This window comes from Gossypium arboreum, chromosome 13, assembly GCF_025698485.1.
Source record: "Gossypium arboreum isolate Shixiya-1 chromosome 13, ASM2569848v2, whole genome shotgun sequence".
In the NCBI taxonomy this organism is placed as follows: domain Eukaryota; kingdom Viridiplantae; phylum Streptophyta; class Magnoliopsida; order Malvales; family Malvaceae; genus Gossypium; species Gossypium arboreum.
Window position 1 is genome coordinate 51,955,623 of NC_069082.1, and position 22,127 is coordinate 51,977,749.

At 36.8% G+C, this 22,127-nt stretch overlaps 1 protein-coding gene across 1 annotated transcript; it reads right to left on the bottom strand.

The window, feature by feature from the left end:
- Positions 1 to 4,598: 4,598 nt before the first annotated feature.
- LOC108463929 (uncharacterized) lies at positions 4,599 to 17,322 on the bottom strand. Its single transcript, XM_017763939.2, has 15 exons — positions 17,075 to 17,322; positions 15,979 to 16,648; positions 15,589 to 15,901; positions 15,167 to 15,313; positions 14,944 to 15,032; positions 14,674 to 14,766; positions 14,330 to 14,456; positions 13,930 to 13,994; positions 13,674 to 13,848; positions 13,008 to 13,202; positions 12,871 to 12,918; positions 6,676 to 6,822; positions 6,426 to 6,508; positions 5,152 to 5,267; positions 4,599 to 4,916 (listed from the first exon to the last, which is right to left on the bottom strand). The coding sequence occupies exons 2-15, from the start codon at positions 16,572 to 16,574 to the stop codon at positions 4,834 to 4,836; spliced, it is 2,277 nt and encodes a 758-aa protein (XP_017619428.1). The 5' UTR covers positions 16,575 to 16,648; positions 17,075 to 17,322; the 3' UTR covers positions 4,599 to 4,833.
- Between the last annotated feature and the right edge of the window lie 4,805 nt (positions 17,323 to 22,127).

Consider the following 22,127-nt stretch of genomic DNA (forward strand, 5'->3'; position numbering starts at 1 on the left):
TATTTGCAGCAGAGCTGCCAGTACAGTACACTTCCTCCAATCATATTAAAGCCCATCCCCATGCAACACATCATGCATCATGCCATGTCTTTTCATAATATTATGCATGTACTCAATACAGTTAAAATAGTATGCTAAATACAGTCATACATCACATAGGGGCAAAACAATAATTTTATCAAACAGAGGGGTCTAGGTACACTGACCGACCCAACAGTAGGTCAACAGTCGTCTTGGGCAATCAGTGCAACCTTAACAATCAAACAGTGAAAATGGACCCAAGGCCCATATTAAGGGCCCATGTGAGCTCACACGTCCATGTGGCCCACATGACCCATAATGGCCTTGGCCGTGTATATCACACAGCCTGGCCCAATAATTTCCACACATCCATGTGGTTTACCCGTTGGGGCCCACATGCCCGTGGGGCCTATACGGCCCAATTCAGCCCAATACGGTCTCAGCCTATGAAATCGATCATGGCAGCCTTGTCAATCATTCACCCTTGTTTAGTCACACAGCCTACCACACGAGTAGTTGCACACCTGTGTGGTGTCGACTATTCACTCTTTTCGTCTTTTTGTCGATTTATGATTAAGGGCAGTGTTTTCACACACCTGATTCATTTGTGACATAAAAGCGCTCCCGAAATCACCAGCACCTATGACCGACAAACAAACCCCCCAATCAATCCTAATTCGTAGTTAATCCGAACCAAAGTATTGACAATAAATCTTTCAATCCATTCGTTACTTACCTTCAAAACTGAGCAACTCCCTACTACAATCCGAGCAAGATAGATCACCACTCCTCTAATCTGCCGCAAAAGAAACAACAATTTACATTCCATAACCAAGAGAAAAGAAAAGATTTTCCCCAACTTTCACCAAATCATAGCCACCTTACCTACCAAATGAGTACAGCAGTACCACACCACTCCACTGCTAATTGAAACGCTCCCACCCTTAACCTTCATCAAAGAAACAGTCGATTGATTACCAAAAATCTACAACCATAATACACCATAATTATGAAACTTACAGCAACGTAAGAACCAAACAGAGGTGTCAAGTTGCTGTAACAAGAAGCAGGTTAGGAAATAGAAGAAATCAACAGAGAGTAATGAAAAAAATAGCGCACAGTGAGGGTAGGAGAACAAGAAGTATTCGGAAAAAGAAGAAAAATGATTAAGAGAGGAAGGGAAGAAGAAACAATCGATCAAAGAAAAATCAATTGAGAGAGAGGAGGAAGCAGGAATATTCGGCCAAAGCAAAGAAACCAGAAAGAACGACTGCTAGAGGGGAGCCAATCGATCAGCAAATGAACTCGAGGGAAGTGCAAACTTGGAATAAAAAAACAAACACAAAAAAAAGAGAAGATACCCGAAAAGTCTATAACAATATTTAGCCTCAAAACCAAGAAGTGAAAAGAACCAAAAAAGAAATGACAGAAACCGAAATGGAGAGAAATTACTAATCCAAAGCAGAATTCTGAGTGCTAGGAGTTCAAATTCGGCACCAACACTCCCACTCCTCTCATAATCCCATATTTTCCTCCCCAAATCCCTCCATACCGTCCACTCCTCCGTCAACCACTTAATTCAAATCCCATTACAACACTTCAGTAGTTCAGGTTGAGCAAAACTCCCACATGGCCTTAGCAGCAAAATAAAACACTCCCCTTGCGTATAGCAGGACTCAAACTTCAGACCTCAGGCAACAGTAACACGCCACTCATCCCCTAGACTAGCAGGCCCTTTCTGACCTGTTTTACCCATATTTATTTAAAAGCCAACTGACTAGAGATAGAGGTTTATCCATTTAAAACAAAACTTTTGCACAAGCCAAGGCTTGAACCCAAGACCTCTCAAACACACCCAGAATACTTAACCACTGAAGCAGACAGATAAATATGTCACTTTCTTGCATAACTAGACATTTATGTGCAGCCTCCTAACTATTCCCATGCTCAAGACCTCATACTTCTAGGCCCAAAATTTGGGGCATTACAGCTTGTGTGAGCAGACCTAAGGATGGCTCGAGAGTGAGCATTTATATGAGATATGAAATAGGGATGGCTTCGATCATGTATTGGCACATAATGTGCAAGATACTCGAGTATCCGATATTATTCCAAATGGTTCAACGGGTACAGTGATGTTACGAGAGTATGTGAATTCAATATGAACTAGTACAGGTATGTAAGTGAATCATATGAGTATTGAATCTATGAAATTTGGATTTCATATCTAACTTTGTGAATAAATATATGTTACGCTTGTGGATCAAATTGATTTGCATTATACTGTGTTTAATTACTTAAATTGAGATTAAATGGTAAGTTGAGTTTTATGCTATATGAACTTACTAAGCTTAATTGCTTACCCTATTCTGGCAATGGATACAGGTTAGGGATATTACAGTCACCATTGCGTTTTCTTAAAGATTAATATAACCACTGTCAACTAATAACTGTGATAAATTGCTTATTCGAGAACAAGCAACTCTTGGCCACGTTCTATATTTATCAATCTAAACAATACCAATGAGAGGATATCATTAACTCTTTAATCAAGCTATGAATTCTATTGTTGCTAGTAAAGTCATGTGATACACAAGTCATGTACCCAACATACCGACTGTCGACTCGATTATCTTTAGAGCATAAACCTCCACTTATATCAAAGCACATGAGTTACTTACACATGGCCAATGAGTAACCATGAACATCACAAGTGAATTAATTCATAAACGGACTCAGAATTAATTCAACTTGGGTCTAGTCCAATGTATCATTCTTCTAATGAGTACATCTACCCGTGGAGTCAACTGCTCTAATATCCAAGACTAGTCATCTCCCTAATTGGAATTGTAGACGAAATAATAATCCTTCTATGTATTTGAATCAAATGCTCACTTTGATTCTTTTACAGGATTACTGACTCATTTAGAATGTCTACTGAAGTAAGTTATCTTTCTCGCAATGTAAACGTACTTACAATGCCACTTATCATCAGCTTGAACTTAGACAATCGATAAGCTAATATTTGCTTGTCACAATTTTGCTATGTATGCAAAACATCAAAGACAAAAACACAAAAGATATAATAGTGAAATGTGAAATTAACTTTATTTATTTATCCATCATTCAAATACATAGAAAACAATTACGTGTTTACTATAATATTGGCATATTTCCCAACAGGGCTTTGATTATATTAGTATGAAACTCATTTTGTCTAGTTCTATAAAGGTTTTATTATGCTAGCCATGATTTATACATATTTTGTTGGATGGTGATTTAATCTGAACGCATTTTATAAAAGGAATATCTCATGTATATCTTTTGGCTTGGTTTACAAGTTCTATGCTCGAAGGTGTTTTGGATTGAGTTTGAGGGGTTTTAAACTCAAAATTTTGGTCCCCTGCACTTAGGGTTTGGTACCCATGGGTATTGATTCTTAGCCTTTAAAGGACCAAAAATGCTTCACAAGTGCCTAGGGTTCGGTACCCTTGCCATCGATACCCAAATAGGCAAAATGCAAAGTCCTATAGTGTCAATACCTTGTCCCTTGGACAAGACCACTACATTGTTTTGTGCTTTCGAGTACTCCGAGGCTCATATTTGGTCCCAGATACCTCTGGACACCTACAAATCAATTCTAAATTGTTTTAATATGATTTTAGAGCTCTAAAATTGAAATTATCCATTTTCTATGATTTCATAAGAAAAATTTAAAGTTTAATTTCTTAAATAAATCAAGGACTTTTGTCACAATTGTATGTTGATAGCATCTCCCATTTGTACCAGTTGTCAAAACAGGTGAAGGGTGTTATAGTATATTGGTAAAAGAACCCCTTAAAATTCTTAATTTACACTTGGGCAAATGGGGTAATCAAGCAATAACAGAAGTTTTAGTTCAATGGACTACCACCTTCCTCAAGGATGCTACATGGGAAGCTTTACACTATTTGCAAAGGAAGTTTCTATCTTTCATTCCTTGAGGTCAAGGATTGTTTACTGAGGGAATTATTGTTACAATTATAATTCATTTTGATTGTACTCTCTTTGGATTTAGCTGTAAATAATTGTTATTTTGTTAATACAGTTAGTAATTTTGATTGTATTCTATTTGGATTCAATTGTAAATAGTTGTTATTCTATTAATATTGTGGCTAGTCATAGTTCCTTTGTATTTCCTTTGTATTCTAAGTAAGGAAGTGCTGTATAAAAATTGGTATCCATAAACGGAATGGGTATCCGAGTTTTGACCCATCATAACCCTAATTTCCAAATTCCTTCTATTTTTCTCTATTCGCTTTCTTCTATTTCTCATTCATGTAGTGTTGATCGGAGATCGGCCATCATCAATATGTAGATGCGTTACATGAAGCACAAGTTTTTACAAAAAAGTTTGTCATCTTTCCTTCATTTCAAAAGGTCATTTCCACCCCCCCAACCCCCAAAACAACATACTTAAATCAAACTTTAAGCAAACTGCATAATTTCCTGCCATTGTCATCATAAAAGTACTTTAAAAGACAGTCAATTTCGTTTTGAGTCTAAAAGGCATTGATTATTGGTATTATATACAACACTTTTGTAGATAACTTTCCAAGCAGCCAGTGTTTCACTATAACTTCTGCGACAAAGAATACATAGGGTTCATTTTTCCTCAACTTGTAATATATTCAGATTGTAGTAGGTGACATAAAATCAGCGGATACTGAAGTCAAGTGCTACATTATTTCTAAGTTAAAATACAATAATGTTGTAATAGAGGCACTAATGACCCTTTAAACAGGGTTTAACAACAAAAATTTCAGTAGTTCCCTACGATCTTCCTGCTTCAGCAGTGTCAGCGTCATCTGTTTCACCCCCTAATTTGACGATATCTTCAACAAGTATTTTTCCTTCTGTTGCAAGAAATTCAGAGGAAGAATCAAAACAAAAAGAATTTAATGTCCAAATGACAATGTTATGCCACCCAACAGTAGCATTTTAAACAAAATCCAAGGACCTAAGCATATATCCCCCTTTCTCATTTGAGGGTCTGTCTTAATCCCACCCCCACCCCCTTCACCCTCCAGCCTGATGCAAAAACTATTTATCATGCTCCCAGATATACCACCAAAAAGAAAAACACTCTACCTCGATCTATGGAGAGGTTGCTAATAAGCTCCTGTATACCCTCCTTGCCTAATGTGTCCTTGAGATACATAGCAGCAGAAGCAACCTCCTCAGGAGTAACTTTACCATCATAATCCCTGGCATACAAAGGGGACAAAATAATAGATTTGACAAAATCCTTCCATCAAGAAAGTAATGCATTACATGAAATAGGAATAAAACAAATACAATAAGATTGCAAGAAAGAATCCGCACTGTATGCATAAAAGTGATACATAGTTGTCGATAGTGATACAGCAAAGTTAAAACACTTTAGGTAAGTATTTGAAAGGTTAAGGTCCAATTTGATGCAATATGCCATCCATCCCGAAATTACTTTTGAAGTATTTAAGGAGCTCCCCTGGGTGTTTAATTGTGCTCAAAGCACTTGAAGTTAGTAGGGACCTTAACAAGAAAAGTTTTTCAAATAAAGCCAGAATCCTACTGTTGCTTGAAAGCATGAAGGGGCATTCTCAAGTTCAGAAGCATAGCAAACAAAATTAATTATGCTTCTAATAATAAGCTACTTTCACAAAGATACTAAAAAATAATGCACTAAAAGTTGCCATTTCATTAATAGAACCAAAGACCTGGGCAGAAGAGCATGAATAAAGTGCCTGTCCATTCACACAGTAATGAAGGAACAAGGGAACTAGAAAGTTGACTGAAGAAGGCTGGAAAGCATGCTTGACATGTTCAGATAAGGGGAATACTTTAACAAATGGGTCAAGGAAAGGCTTCAAAGACAATCAATGGAACAAGCCAGGTAGAAACAAACAATGAAGACATATCATGAATCGAACCAAAACTTGGAAACATAGGATCCAAGTTCAGAATAATGCCATTTTTATAAGCCTGGTCCAGCTAAATAGCAAGATGTTAATCTCAGTGTTTTACTAGGCATGCCTCCGACTTTCTATTTTATCACAAATGATAAATCAGATTTGGCTGATTACCATATGAACATTGCTCCAGCTTTGGAAGCACTTCATATGGCATTCAAGACAAATGCTATGATCAGAGACTATGAGAAAGGCACACAGAAAATCATCTACTGCTGCACATTTCTTTCTTTCTTTTATCCTTCTCTTTTACTTTTCCAATTCAGCAACATTCTGTATTGGTTTAGTAAGCAGCCTATTCATGTTCAAAAGACAAGAATGTGTAGATAAAGTGGTGCTGGAAATCCATAATTTTATGTTGAATCACTAATCGGAACACAATATGCAACTTTTTCAGAATTGCAATGAACAAACCTATCAAGCAACCGCCATCGGTCTCCAATCTTAGCATCAACATCATCAATTTCTTTTTCAAGCTTTTGGAGCATAGCATCAACCTGAAATGCCAAAAAATAAAAATAAAAAAAAAAATTAAATACCGTGTTAGTTTCCATGTTTAAAAGACCAAATGTTACAATCACCAATGCAGGTAGTTAACAAATTGAGAACAGCACGATTGAAGCTAGAAGAGTGTTTTAACTAAAAAGTCTATGGAAATAATTACCCTGTCTATAAGTGCAGAGGAAACTTTGTCACCAATTGCCTTCTGAGCAGTATGGTCACTATGCTCTCGGGCAGCTTTGTATGCCTTCTTAGCTTCTTCTTCATCTTCTGTACCCTCTTTCTCTACCATACTGTTGTACAGTTCTACCTGAAAACAGTAAGAGCAAGAAAAAAGAGAGAAACTCAGTAACTTCAAATTCCTAAATAATATCACAAATATGACGACAATATGAAGATAATAGTCAAATTTTATATACAGGTATATCAAAGAGGGAAAATATATTTTTTACTGCACACTGTAGAAATCAGAGTATTTTATACTAAATAGAACATAAATCAGAGTTTTTATATACAACCTATGACACTACTTTAGGAAACTCTAAGTTAGGAAAGATACTAAATAGGAGATATGATCCCTTAAAATAAGGGATTTTAATAAAAAGAATATCTACAAAATATTCCTAAAATATTTACAGAATATTCCTACACTCCCCCTCAAGCTGGAGAATATACATTGTATAATCCCAGCTTGAATAGGAATTTATTGAACACAAGTTTTGGCAAAGCCTTGGTAAGAATGTCTGCAATCTGTCCTTCTGAAGGAATGTAAGAAAGAGTGGCTGTCTTTTTGTTGACTTGATCAGCAATAAAATGCCTATCAATTTCAACATGCTTTGTTCGGTCATGTTGAATGGGTTCTTGGCAATCTGAATGGCGATTGATTATCACACAAAACTTCAAAGTGATCCTCCCGATTTGTGCCAAGTTCTTTTAGTAATTTAAGTAGCCAAATTCCTTCAGATATCCCCAAAGCTAGTGCTCTAAATTCAGCTTCAGCACTACTTCTTGAAACAACAGATTGTTTCTTACTTCTCCAAGTTGTAAGGTTACCCCAAACAAAAGTGCAATACCCACTAGTGGATCTTCTTTCGGTGAGATCTCCAGCCCAACTAGAGTGTAAAAATCTTAACAGATTCATCTTGTGTCTTCTTAAACATTAAGCCGTGTCCGAGTTTTCTTCAAGTACTTGAGAATTCTATTTGTCTGCCATATGCTCTTCAAGAGGATTAGTCATGTGTTGACTTATCACATTTACGGAAAAGCTATACCGGCCTTGTCAAGGATAAGTAGATTAGTTTCCCAACTAACCTTTGAAATTTCTCTCTGTCTACTAAGGACTCATCTTCTTTATTGAATCTCAAGTTTGCCTCCATTGGTGTATCACCGACTACGACCAAGAAAACCAATTTCTTTGAGTAAATCAAGTACATACTTTCTCTGGTTGATCACAAGTCCTTTTGATCTTGCCACCTCCATTCCTAGGAAATACCTTAGCTTTCCCAAGTCCTTGGTTTCGAATTCCCTGTTTAACAACTTCTTCAAATTGCTAATCTCTTCCTCATCATCTCCAGTAAGAATGATGTCATCCACATACACAATTAGGATAGCTTTCTTATTTGTAGAAGTTACCTTGATGAAAAGCGTATGATCGGCAAGGGACTGCTTGTAGCCATTTTGAAGAATGACTTTAGTGAACCTCTCGAACCAAGCTCTGGGTGATTGTTTTAACCCGTATAGAGACTCGTTGAGCTTGCAAACCTTGTTGCTACCTTCAATAGAGCCAGGTGGCAATTGCATATAGACTTCTTCCTCAAGCTTGCCATTAAGAAATGCGTTTTTTACATCAAGTTGGTGTAATTTCCAATCGCAATTTACAGCCAAACTTAGGAGTACTCGAATAGTGTTAAGCTTTGCCACAGGTGCAAAAGTTTCTGTGAAGTCTATCCCATATGTTTGCGTGAAACCTCTGGCCACTAGTCTAGCTTTGTATCGTTGGATACTGCCATTGGAGTTATACTTTACAGCAAAGATCCATTTACAGCCAACAGCCTTTTGTCCTTGAGAAAGATCTGTAAAGGTCCAAGTAGCATTTTTCTCTAGTGCACAAATTTCCTCTTCAACAGCCCTTCTCCATTTTGGATCCTTTAGAGCTTCAGCTATGCTTGTGGGAACTTGTTCTTTATCCAAAGTTGCTGTAAATGCTTGAAAAGACGGCATCAATGAATTATAACCAGTAAATTTTTCAATAGGATGCTTGGTGCACTGTCTAACCCCTTTTCTAATAGCAATAGGAAAGTCATCTAGAGTAGTGGACTTACTGATTTCTTCTTCCATTTCGGCAACTGGACCCAAATCCAATTCTCGGCAAGAATCAGATTGCAAAACAGTCTCAGGGATATGTCTTCTTTTTCTTGTGTAGACACGAAGCTGTTTGGGTGGTGGTGTTTTTGAAGACATCAATTGGAGTAAGTGTATTTTCGGAAAAGTGTTTAAAGTGGGTGTAGGTGAATTAGTCATAGGTACTACAGGAGAATCAATGGGAGCATTCACAGGTGACAGATCTGCAGGTAATGGCGAACAAGATGGCAATTCTGAAGGTTGAGAATGAAGATTAGGAGGAGATACCTGTTGTGGCTGAAAATCACTCCATGTTTCCCCCTGAATTTCAACCTGAGTGAAATAGGAATCCTGCTCATAAAATGTTATATCCATAGTGGTGAAAAATCGTTTAGAAGGAGGATGATAGCATTTATAACCCTTCTTAAGTGAAGAATACCCAACCAATACACATTTTAAAGACTTAGGATCTAACTTGGACTTATTAGGAGCAATATTTTGGATAAAAACAGTCAGCCAAAAAATTTTAAGTGGCGAATGGAGGAAATAGGCTTAAAATGAGGAAAGTCTGCAAAAATATAGATTGAGGCGTTTGAAATTTTAAAACCTTACTAAGCATCCGGTTGATTAAATATGTGGCGATTAATAAGGCTTCCCCACAAATATTTAGGAACATTAGTGGTAAATGAAGAGAACGAGTAACTTCAAGAAGGTGCTATTTTTTCTTTCGACAATGTCGTTTTGCTGTGGGGTTCCAACACAAGAACTAATCTGAACTATGCCCTTTTCCTTTAAAAAATCACCTAAAGACCTAGCAAAAATTCACCGCCATTATCGATTTAAAGAGCTGGATTTTAGACCCAAATTGAGTGAGAACCATGTTATAAAATTGCACAAAAACACTAGCAGCTTTCAGATTTATCTTTCAGCAAATAAGTCCAAGTTATCCTACTGTGATCATCAATAAAAGTGATAAACCACTTACAATTATCAGCATTCTTCACCCGAGAAGGGCCCCAAATATCACTATGGATCAAAGCAAAAGGGTAAGAAAGCTTGTATGTAGAAGGAAAATAAGATGATTTAGTATGTTTGGCAAGAGAGCAAACTTTGCAAGAAAAAGAATTAGGCCTTTTATTAATGAATAGAGCAGGAAACAATTTTGCAAAGTATTGGAAACTAGGATGGCCTAAACGAAAGTGCCATAACATAACAGTATCAACTTTTCCTAAAGCGGTAAATGACTTGGAGATCTCGATTTTAGGAGAGGTAGGGAGGATGTAGAGACCATTATGCAAGCTGGCCTTACCAATCATCTTCTTCGAGTTCAGTGCCTGCAAAGTACAATCACGATCATTAAAAATTACAGAGCAGGTGCAAGTCTGTGGACAATTTACTAACAAAGATGAGATTGCACGCGATTTGGTACAAAGAGAACATTTTAAGTGCAATCTGTTCATTGAGAATAACGATTGCCATGTCCTCTATTTTGCACAAGGTACCATCACCGTTTGACACTTTTACCAAAGGTATGGAAAAATTGTGAAACAATGCCTTCTTACTCATATGATCCAGTAGCACCGAATCGAGGATTCAATTAGGAGTCAACGGGAGGAGAAAATGCGATGAAGAAAGGTTACCTTCGGATCTTTTATGACCAGATTACCCTCACAAGACCCTTGAAACTTTCCAAATAGTTTTGAAGTTCAAGAATCTGTTCTTTAGTGAAACTAGTGACGTAAGTGGCAACAAGGCTTGATTTATTATCTCGAGAGTGCTTGGACTTCCATCCACGAGGCTTACCATGAAGCTTCCAACACTTCTCCTTAGAGTGGCCAGGCTTTTTGCAATGATCACATCAAGGTTCCCCGTTTGGAAGAGGGAGATGATTGATGGGTCAGTAAGGCAGATCTTTCAGAAGTGGAATATGGTTCATCAGACAACATCACACACCTTCGGCTTTCTTCCTTCTTGACCATAGAGAAAACCTCTCGAAGGGAGGGAAAAGGAGAAATAGCTAGGTCCCTGCCACGAACCTCGTCCAGGTCCTTATTTAAGCCTTGGAGAAATTGAAAAAGTCTTTGTTGAGTAACAATTTGCTGATAAAGAGCAGCATCTCTTGGATCTACCCAATCATAATGTGCATACAAATCTAATTGTTGCCAAAGAGCGATAAGGGTATTGTAGTAGAGAGTAACAGCATGGTTCCTTGTTTAAGGGTGGTGCTTGATCTTCAACATGATATAATTCAGCAATGTTATCCGTGCTAGAGTAGGTTTCATGGATGCACTCCAAATTTCAGCGGTGTGGTGTAAAGAAGAAAGTTTCGCTTATACTGGGGTCATGGAATTAAGGAGCCAAGTCATAACGACCATTGTCACGCATCCACTTAGCAAAACCAGCATCGATCCACAAGAGCTTCTTGATTTCACCAAGAACGTAGTCCAATCTTTCTCTGCCCAAGAGAAAAATCTTAACCGATTGGGACCATTCAAGAAAATTGTTGCCATTCAATCGATGGCGGTGATAGTCGAACTGCATTTAATCGATGGAGCATCGGAACCAAAAAATTTTCTGGATTTGAAGTAATCTCAAGTAAGAGAAGGAGTTTGGACATGGTCTAGGTTGAAAAAGAAATCATAACCTAAGCTGATACCATGTAGAAATCAGAGTATTTTATACTAAATAGAACAAAAATCAGAGTTTTTATATACAACACACTACTTTAGGAAACTCTAAGTTAGGAAAGATACTAAATAGGAGATATGATCCCTTAAAATAAGGGATTTTAATAAAAAGAATATCTACAAAATATTCCTAAAATATTTACAGAATATTCCTACACACACTAAACAACAGAACAAAAGTTTCTAGTTGTTTGGATCATTATATTGATCAAGCTTTTGAAACAAGCTTATCAAAAATTTGGTATTAAGAACTTTATGAATGTTTCTGTACGAATTGGATCTAATACAAAGTTTACATATATCATTGGAAAGTTCATGCCACAATTTCAAGAAAAACAAATGGTAAATAAATATGCAACTCAAAGATCATTTTTTGATGATTATATGATCAAATATTGCTAACCAAGTTCCAAATTTGAATTTTATATATCTCGCTTAATTTGAATTGCAATATAATATTTGTATAACTAGAATAGAATTATGAATAGGTTTAAAAACATTGCTAAGAACCATTGGATATCATCAACTAATGAAAAGATTAGATATAATGAATAAAAACACAAAACAAAAGAAAGGTTTGTCCTTTGATCTTTAATAAGCTTAAAGTAAATGAGGTTGAAATCTTTCTATTTATAAATGATACAACTCTTTATTTCAAAAAATTTTAAGTCTATCTGAAAGTGGATTATCAATAAGGTACAGAATGTGGGGGGAGGGGGTGGGAGTTAACATAAGCGGACACTGGATTATCAGTTTTCACCGTCCTCTCAACAATCACATTATTTGCATGTCAGGTAAGTAGAAAGATTAAAAGGCCTAGAGGAGCTAAGGCATTATTTCGAAGAAATGGTGCTTTCTTCAATTGTCTCACCAGGAGTTCCACTTGGCAATACAAGCAGGGAAAAAAATAACATTTCTGTTCACAGCTAGTCTGCCCTTAAGGTGCTCAAGATGAATTGGATTTCTCTCCCTCTTCTCTCTTTCCACTCCATTTACTCTACTTACTCATAAAGCTCTTCGGGTTTGGCAAGCTTTGAGCTTGTTAAAGTTAGCCAACCCAAAAATCTCAGGTTGGCTTGGCTTATTTCAAGGCACAGACCTTAATGCCTCTGAACCTATGCAACCTTGATCAGCATTTACAAAATGTGCATGTGTGATTAATAATCTGATAACAATTCACAAAGATCACCTATCAACAACCTTGACTAATAATGCACATGAATAAAATTAAACTAGGGAAAGAACATAGTATCATGTCCCCTGATAAATGGAATGAAAACTTGAAGAAACAATAACCAGTATACTTTCCAGAACTATTTTGCTTTAAATACCTCTTTCTTGACAAGTCTCAAGAACTCTTCACGCTCCCAGCTGACCGACTGAAAATAGTAGCAAAATGTCTAGAATCAGAGTACAAAACATCAAATATAAGATACACATAGAAGGTATTAATAACGTTGGTCCTTACGGATGCAGAAGCTAAAACAGCTAATGCTCGGCTAAGCTCACATAGCTGCTCATGTTTTTCCAATGTTTTTGCTTTTGCTAATTCTTGCGCTTCTTTTGCTGTGGAAACAGCCAGCTCTTCCAAAGCCACATCCTTTTGTTTGCTAATAGATTCTTTCAACTTGGCTTGTTCCTCTTCCTCCTCCTCTTCTTCCTCCTACACATTTGTTTATCCAGTTACAAACAACAATAGGATGCAACAAAACTCCAATCTACAGATCTAAAAATCAAATGGTATAAAATTACACTCACAGATGTAAATGTCTACAGAAAAACAAAATCAACTAGTGCGCTTCAAAACATGGAATTAAGCACTGCAATCCCAATGCAAAAGTTAGGTTTATGGGAATAAACCCTTGAGATTTACATGTCTCCTTTTCATTGTAACCCACATTGGCATCAACCTATATAACATGAACTAAACCTTGATAAAATGATAATTCAGTTAAGACAAAACGTTTGTTTTTTCTTGTTTTCCAGTATCATGTAAGAGAGCAAAGAATGGAATCAAATAACAGGACAAAAAATCTCAAGGCCTAGCGAAAAAAGAAATTGAATATGGAACAAATAATTATTTCCCTCTCTTTTAAGAGATTGCAACGTCATGCAAAGCATTAACGCAATAAACCTTGATAAGTTCTTCCTGCATTTCAAGGAATTCCAACTTTCTCCTCCTTTCTGAAACAGAATCTTCAGATGGTAAAGCTGTAACTCCAACAGTATCCACGACCTCATCCGGAAGAGAGGAGAGTGTAGCTTGAACAGCCTCCTCTGGTCTGACTTTTCCAGACACGGTGAACGCTCTATAGAGAAAAACAAGGAAATAGATTTTTGAATGCAGTCATAGGTCAAATAAAAATACAAAAGTGAACATGCAGACTTACCTAGACAGAATCAATAGAGAAGAGGGAACGGAATGATTGAGAGATAAATCCAGCCAGTCACACAACTGTCAAGGGAAATAATATTATTATTACACTAAATCCTATAAGTACCACTCATTAGTCAATCAAGGTAGAAAAAAGGAATTGAGGTTCCCAAGCACATATTTTACTCAAAATACAATCCCACTAAGTTATCAAAATTTGATACATGAATGCATGTAATCATGCATGTAGGCATGCCATAAAATCCTACTGCTGTTAACTATTTGGGAAAGAAGCAAAACCAAATTGTTATTCTTCTGTTTGAACCTTCTCGTACTAATCCAAATCAATTACATTTTGTGATAGGCTCGAAAAATATTGGATAAACTTTTGCCTGAAGCAACAAAATTTTCAGTACCTGTTGCCTCATCTCCTCCACCGAAAGTAATCCAAGTAACCCCCGCTCTCTGCAAGCTTGTCGAAGCTCCGCTTCTGAAAGAGACTCCACACCCTCAGCTTGAATCATCTTATCATCATTCTTGATTCTATAAACACATACAAAATTTAACAATGCAAAATTTCAATAAATCACCCAAAACAGAATTGCGTAATTTTCTTCACCTCGTTCATGACATATTCATGATTCCTAAAACAACCATTAGTTTTTTATAAAGCAATAATGATCAGGACAAAAGATGCTTAAGCTCAAACTGTGTCAGCTAAGCATCATGTAAACATCCCCAAAAGAAAAGGCAGTCTTACTCTTGCAGTCTTTTCCGAAGCATATATCGTAAATATGCATCTGTACCATATGGACTGATACCCATATATTTGCACATATTCACTAAACGAGGCCTGTAACCAACAAAGGAATCAGCTAGCATCATCAAATAGTGTAATAAGCTGAAGGACATAACTATACCTCTTTTCTTTTTCCATCTATTAAGAAGAAATGAACAAGCACACACATCCAATGAAGAGATGGAGTGTGGGATAATTCCACAATAAGGCAATGCCAAATGAAGTACCAACCTGCTAATATTGTCTAAAGTAAGTTCATCATTAAACAACTTGGCAAAGCCTAAAATTTCATCATTGGATACACCTGCACCAGTTCTAACCTGTTCATATACCGGAATGAATCACATATTAATATTTTCTCTTAAAAGGAAAACCCACATAATTTCCCCAACACCAAAACAGTGAATCAGTTTCCTTTTGTGCCAGGAAAAAAACTTAAAAAGAGAAAAAGTACCTTGTTCATAAACTCAGCAAGATCTTCTGCCGTCTTTTTAACATCTCCACTCCGTGAGTTTTGGATTTCTTTTGCCATTTCTTTCACCGTATCTTGAAGAAACTTTGCATATTCTATCCTAGCATTCAGCCGTCTTTTCAATGCTTCCTGCAGGTTAAGCATTTCAACTGATACCACAATCTTAAATTATGTGTAATAAAATCAAGTTCAGTGGATTGTTGTTTAGAAATTTCACAAAGTACTATTATAAAAGGCAGACAGCCATAGAAATAGATAACATTCCTTCCTAGTATAAACAATCAGAATGATCGAAATACTAGATTAGCATAAATTGGCTAATTCTTAAGCCATGGGTACTACAAATAAGAAAGATAGTACAACAAGAGAAATTCTTCAGTAATGGGAAAACCTAAGGCAATTACCTGTTCTTTCATCTTGTCCTGGAAGGTTGAAGGTAACATGTTGGGAAATAGTTTCAAAAATACTGGTAGCAAGAACTCCATAAATGGAACTATGATGAAGACGGCAAAAGGAACTAGCCTAAAAATATCAGCTGTCGTTCTAGTAAGCTGTTGCCTTTCCCTTCTAGAAAGACCCTTCCCGCTTGCAAGTTTTACCAACAACCTTGAGCTTATCCTAATATCAGCCCAAAGTAACTTTGTACCCAACCAATAGTGTTGCATTGTAGATTTAAATTCATCCTTCCAATGGCGAAGCTTCTTTGCCCAGTCTTCTCTGCAGAAAGGTATAAAATAATAAGTATCAGAGCAATTACATCAGTTCAACTACAAACAAACTAGAGAAGTTTAAACCTGCTCATAGAAGCAACAGCTCTCAAGGCAGGTCCAATGCCAAGAATCATTGCCCATAGTTTCTTGATTAACGATTGTCCACTTTTGGTGGAGTCCTGTACCTGCTTAGCTTTGGCTTTGGCTTTCACTGTACTCAGGCCTTCAACTGCTTGATCGCATTCCTCGGGTGAAGCCTCCTTCACCTTCTTAGAAGCCTGTTGTTCTTTTCCATCACTAGAACCACCTAGTTCAGGTTTACCGGCGGTGGAAGTCAAAGCAGAACGCGCAGATTGTGAAAACCATCGGACTCCCAGTGGAAACTTAAATTCCAAATTTCCCACTAGAAAACCCGAGTTTGAGATTCCGGATGAGTTACTCCTATGATATTGTGCTGCTAGAAAATATGATAGCTCATTTTTTAGAACTGAAGGTAAAACGACTTTCTTAAAATCAGAACTTGGATAGGGATGGCTTGCAACATAGGGTGATCCTTGTGAATCCTCGGATGTAAATGATTGTCTATGCCCAAAACTAGAAAAGCCCCAAATCAGGGAAGTAAGTCGAGTTGGGGAATTGAAAATGTAGCTCCTCCTTCGCAAGATCACTCTTGAAGCCATTATCAAATAATTCCAACTTTATCAATAGATAAAAAAAAGTTCAATAGCTGACCTAGCTATTTGACTTAGCCAGTCTGCAGATAAAGGATAGAAATAGAATGGATTACTCGTAAAAAGACATTCCTGTCAGCAATAGAAACTTGGAAGATTTCACAAGCATAATAATGCAATTCACACACAACGATTACCAATTATTCCCAGATCAAAATCAAACAACATCAAAGCATAAGACGGACCAAAGGGGGGGGGAGGAGGGACATAAAATTGCCTTCATCTTTAATTTTTCACACTGGTTAGGTAGAGTTTCGTTGAATCATTCCAGACAAATTAGAATCTTCCTTTAAAAACTTTAAAACCGTTGATTCAAATCTCCAAAGCATAAACGTATTGAAAACTACATTTGAGATGAGTGAAAATGAAGATTGAGACGCATAAAATCTAGAGATACGCATAAACTTAATAAAGCAAGTGAAAGGAAAAAGGGTGATTGTGAAACATACTGTTTAAAGAAGCGCAAGGAATTCGTTGAATAATGGAAAATCTGTTACGAGTTTATTTAAACGGAGAAAGCGGTAGCCGAGTGAGAGTAAGAGAGAGCGAAAGAGAAGGGGCTGGAGCGTCGAGGGGTAGACGCCCTGGACGGGTCTTTACTTGACAAATATTCAGACAGTAAAATTGTAGAGCCAAAAAAATAAAGAAAAGCATTAAAGCTAATAGCGTAAGTAAAATATTGGCCAGAAATAATTGCTGAACAACACAACAGTATGTAAAATTAGTAGAGGAAATGTTTATTTTAGGTAAAAGGTTCAAATAGCCCTCAAATTATTCCAAGCAAATCAATTAAGCCCCTTATAGTTTTTTTTTAATTAATTGAGCCCTCAAATTGAAGAATTTCATATAAAAAAAATCTTTTGACCATCTTTGACCGTTATTTCATTGATGTGGCACTTCACTTCAGCTATCATGTTACCAAAAATAAAAAATTCAAATAAAATTTTATTTTAAAAAATGTTTACTTTTTTTATTAGAATGAATCTGGCCAATCATCTACCCAAATTTATTTCAAACTTAATTTTTTAAACTAAAAAAAAAATATTTTTTTGAAAAATTTAGATGTTTTAAATAGTGTTAATTTACTCAAATAATATAAAAAATTAAATTCTGAAATGGGTTGTCAGCGAGATTAATTACGGAAATGATATGTTTTTTGGGTGGAGCATTTCTCATAGACGACACCACCTGTTTTTTATAATTTTTTTTGTGTTTTTTTAAATATTATTTTATTAGTAGTGTCATTCTCATAGGCGGCACCACTTGTATTATTTTTTCGGGTATAATACATGACCCGTGTATATGTACAAATGTGGTATAGGATAGGTGGTGCCTATTTGGTAGGCGTCACTGGTGACTCCAGCCTTATAGGCGGCACCAGTGCTTAAATTTTCACCTATTTAAACTCACCTGAAAATCAAATGAGTAGGAGATATCTAAAAAATTTAGCTGAACAGAAGTAAGAAAATAGGGAGAAAAAAGAAAGAAAGGAAAACATAAAGAAGGATAAAGTATTTTAGTTTATTTCTTTTTAAATAGAATAGAGAGTTTTGTTAGTAATTTTGTTATATGAAAGTTATTTTGTTAGGTTACTAATTTTGTTAGCTTTTAAATGAAAAATTTTGCATTAAAAATTTTATGTGAGTACTTTTTTTGCTATTCGAAACTGTTTTGAGAATTTTTAATTTTTTTAACAGATCTAGTATTGAAGATGGAGAATCAATTTTTCGTATGCATTTATATCGATGGAGAAATTTTGACAACAACCGTGGGATGTAGATTTGAATGTCGCCAACAAGTAGTAATGGGATTTAATAGAAATATCTCGTTTGATGATATGAAGGAAATGATTAGTGCAACAATTGATAGACATTGTGGGAGAAGGATCTCGAAACTTTTCTACAAGTTTCCAGTTTCGACGGATCCCATAAAATTCACAGAAATGGAACTTGTAGACGATGAAGACATGGAGACAACAGTTGCTCTTTATTGTGGAACTCAGAGCAACCAAAATGCATCGATTCAGTTATTTTCTGAGTTAGCTGGTGTGGAGCCAAATGAATATCCCACTCCATTAGGTGAAGAACATGGAGCTCAAGAGCCGTGTATGGTGGTTCTGATATCATATGTTGATAGTCAATCAACTATATGTGGGATCAACATCAATCTTAATACTGCACCCGAGACTGATGTGGTTGGTGATGATGTATACCATAGTAATGATCCTTCTGATCACTAGGTCATTATTGATAGTGATCTCGACGTAGACGAGGTCCCGGATGATATTGACAATGAAGGTGTGAATGATGATGGAAACGTTAACGCGTCTTCAGTCAGGAACCAGATTCGTTGTATTGTGATACATAATAATCCTGGGGCACACATATTGCGGATAAACCTCGATGCGGCACACACGGCCAAGTTCCCAAAGTACCCTAAAATATTACCTGCTCACTGGCTAGCCGTAGATTTCGATCCTGAGGAGTTGTTCGTGCGCAAGAGATTCGAAAGTAAGGAAGAGTGAGTATTTTCCATTAAGCGGTATAGCATGAATATATCAATGGACTACAAAGTCATTGTGTCTAAACCGACATTATATATTGAGGAGTGTTGGAAGTCGGCGGAAGGTTGCAATTGGCGGATACGAGCTGCATTTATCCAAAAGCTGCAGATATGAGAGATACGAAAATTTGTTGGGCCTCACACATGCATTTCAACCGTATGACAAAAGATTATTAAAAATTTGATTCCAAAACTATCTGTACGTCCATCATGCCAATGGTGAAAGACATGCCGACCATTAAAGTTTTGGTACTGATTGCCAAAATACAGGCACGATTCCAATATCGAGTATCATACCGGAAGGCATGGATAGCTAAACAGATGGCAATGGAGTAATTGTATGGAGATTTCGATGCGTCATACAATGAGTTACAGGGATAGATAATCGTTATGTGGGAGTAAGTACTGGGGACTATCATTGAGTTACAGACACGACCTTATTACGGCCTGGATGACTAACTACAACCGAGAAAAAGAATTTTCCAATGGATGTTCTGGACGTTTTATCTATACGTGCGTGCATTTCCCCATTACAATCCGTTTGTGCAAGTAGATGGGACATGGCTATACGGTAAATATACATAGATCCTACTTTTTGCGATTGCTCACAACGGGAACAAGAACGTACTTTTGATAGCGTTTGCCATCGTAGATAAGGAGAACATGGAGTCATGGAAATTCTTCCTTACAAACCTGCAGAGGTATGTTACTAGTAACAATAATATTTGGATCATCTCCAATAGAGGGAGATGATTAATTGTCACCATTAGGCGTTCCGGTGTGCCATGGAGATCAGTTTACTGCATTTGGCACATCGCGGCTAACTTCCACTGAGATTATAAGAATGCAGACTGACGGAGACAAGTTGTGAGAATGGGTAAAGAATAACCTTATCCTTTTAATATATAACCTAATGTTTTAGGGCGAGACTGTAACTTATATTTTCTTAATACATACACAGTGCACGAGCTAGAGCCACACATTTTCCAGAAAAGGATGACTCAACTTGAGAGTGACATAGAGGGTCACATGAACACATCTTTTCGACAATGGTTAGGTACTATGAAGTAGTGGCAATGGGCTCAATGTTTCAACGAGGGCTTTCATTATGGTTATCTGACCACTAATTTGGCGGAGAGGGTTAACTATGTGTTGTTGAAAACATTACATCTTTTGATTTCATCTGTTTTGTCAGCTACATTCTACAGGTTAGCTATCTTGATGCCAAGAATGGGGCAGCACCAAGTCAACCAGATGGAGGTGGGACACGTGTTTGTCGAATATGTCAGGAATGCAATGGTTGCAAACCAGTGGATGGCGAGGTCGATGAATGTAGAAGTATATGCACAATGTAATGAAATGTTTCAAGTTACAAAGACCATCGATCGTCGACCTGATATACCACCTAGGTCTTACGGAGTTGATCTCTGAAACAGACGGTGCGATTGTAAGAGGTTTTAGACACTTCATTATCCCCATGCACATGTCGTGGCAGTTTGTGCTAAAGTCTCGCTCAATGTTGAACAATTTATTGATGAAGTGTACACCCTCGAGCACACTTGAGTGTATAAGAGAACAAGCTCTCCGTGCTTCCTAGCCTATCTATATGAGAAATGCCTCCGACAACTTTTAAGCTTATCCCAAAAAAAGAGTTGCATGGGAATCCGAAAAGTCGTCCACAATTATCCAAAATCCATAACGAAATGGAAATTAGGGAGAAATTTGATGGGGAGCTATGAGGCGTATGCAGATTAGCGGTCATAATCAGAGTAAATGCCTGCTCTGAAACTACGATATTAGACAATCGTCGCGATCAGGTAGGAATTGAGATATTGTTGAAGCCCTATTAATTACATTCACTATATGTAGATAGGACTGAATCTAAAATTTGTCTAAAATTTGTTGCAATTATTCTAATTTGAATTACAAAGTTAGTTTAAAGCTTGTTTCATTTATATTGAATTAAATGCGTTTTTACTTAAATAATACAAAGTTTATTATTTAAATTGCAAAAAACCTTAAAATTAATAGCTGAAATGGCAAAAAAAGTCATTACATAAATACAAAGTTGACTATTTAAATTACAAAAAAAGGCCTAAAATTTATAACTAAAATGGAAAAAAAATCATTACATAAACATAAAGTTATTTAAATTACAAAAACCCCCTAAAATTGATGGTTTGATGGTGTGATCTTAGGGGTATTTTTTGTGGAGCTCAACGTTCACATTACGGGTGATTGCAACGATCAACATTTTCTTCACCCGCATGAAAGGGTGTGTGAAACATAGATGAAAAATCATATGTCTCAAACGCCATCGATAAACTTGAGCCGAAATTAGTGGAGTACGATGTTGGATACGGGCAGGGAGGAGTGGAGTACAGTGATGGATACGGGCTAGGAGGAGTGAAGTACTGAGGTGGATACAAGCTGAAATGACTGGAGAACTGAGGTAGTAGTGAGCTGAAGATATAAAAATCTGAATGATATCCGTTGCCTGACGAGCCCAGGAAATAGTTATCACCCTCCAAATCTCGATGATAAGAAGTATCCCAGAGTGTAGTTTCGGCTCTGCCTCCAGCTCTACCTCTGGATCAGGTGCATGATGTGGATCTGGAAGGAGTTGCCCAAGTCGTGTCGTATACGGGGGGACTACCATCGACCACCCACCAAACAAAAATGTTTTCCTTTTATTAGAGTACCACTGTATGTACTCTAATGAGGACTACAGATCTAAAGCACAATCCATCTAAGGTACCCTCTCCAAACGATTGTTCCACATTGTAATATATTCTTCATGCACTTCCACCCAATCATTTCTATGTTTCTCCCTCATGTTAATCCCATGGTTCTCCCCCAATCGTACTGGCAGTATCAGAATATACTGTATGTAATCGAACTACCAGAGTATTCGATCACCATGATACCATTTCACTATCT

Coding starts and splice junctions, on each gene's coding strand:
- LOC108463929 (XM_017763939.2), bottom strand. CDS start 16,574: ATGGCTTCAAGAGTGATCTTGCGAAGGAGGAGCTACATTTTCAATTCC. Junction 15,033..15,166: donor TTGCTGAGTTTATGAACAAG/GTACTTTTTCTC, acceptor GTATATGAACAG/GTTAGAACTGGTGCAGGTGT. Junction 14,457..14,673: donor CTTCGGAAAAGACTGCAAGA/GTAAGACTGCCT, acceptor ATGTGTTTATAG/AATCAAGAATGATGATAAGA.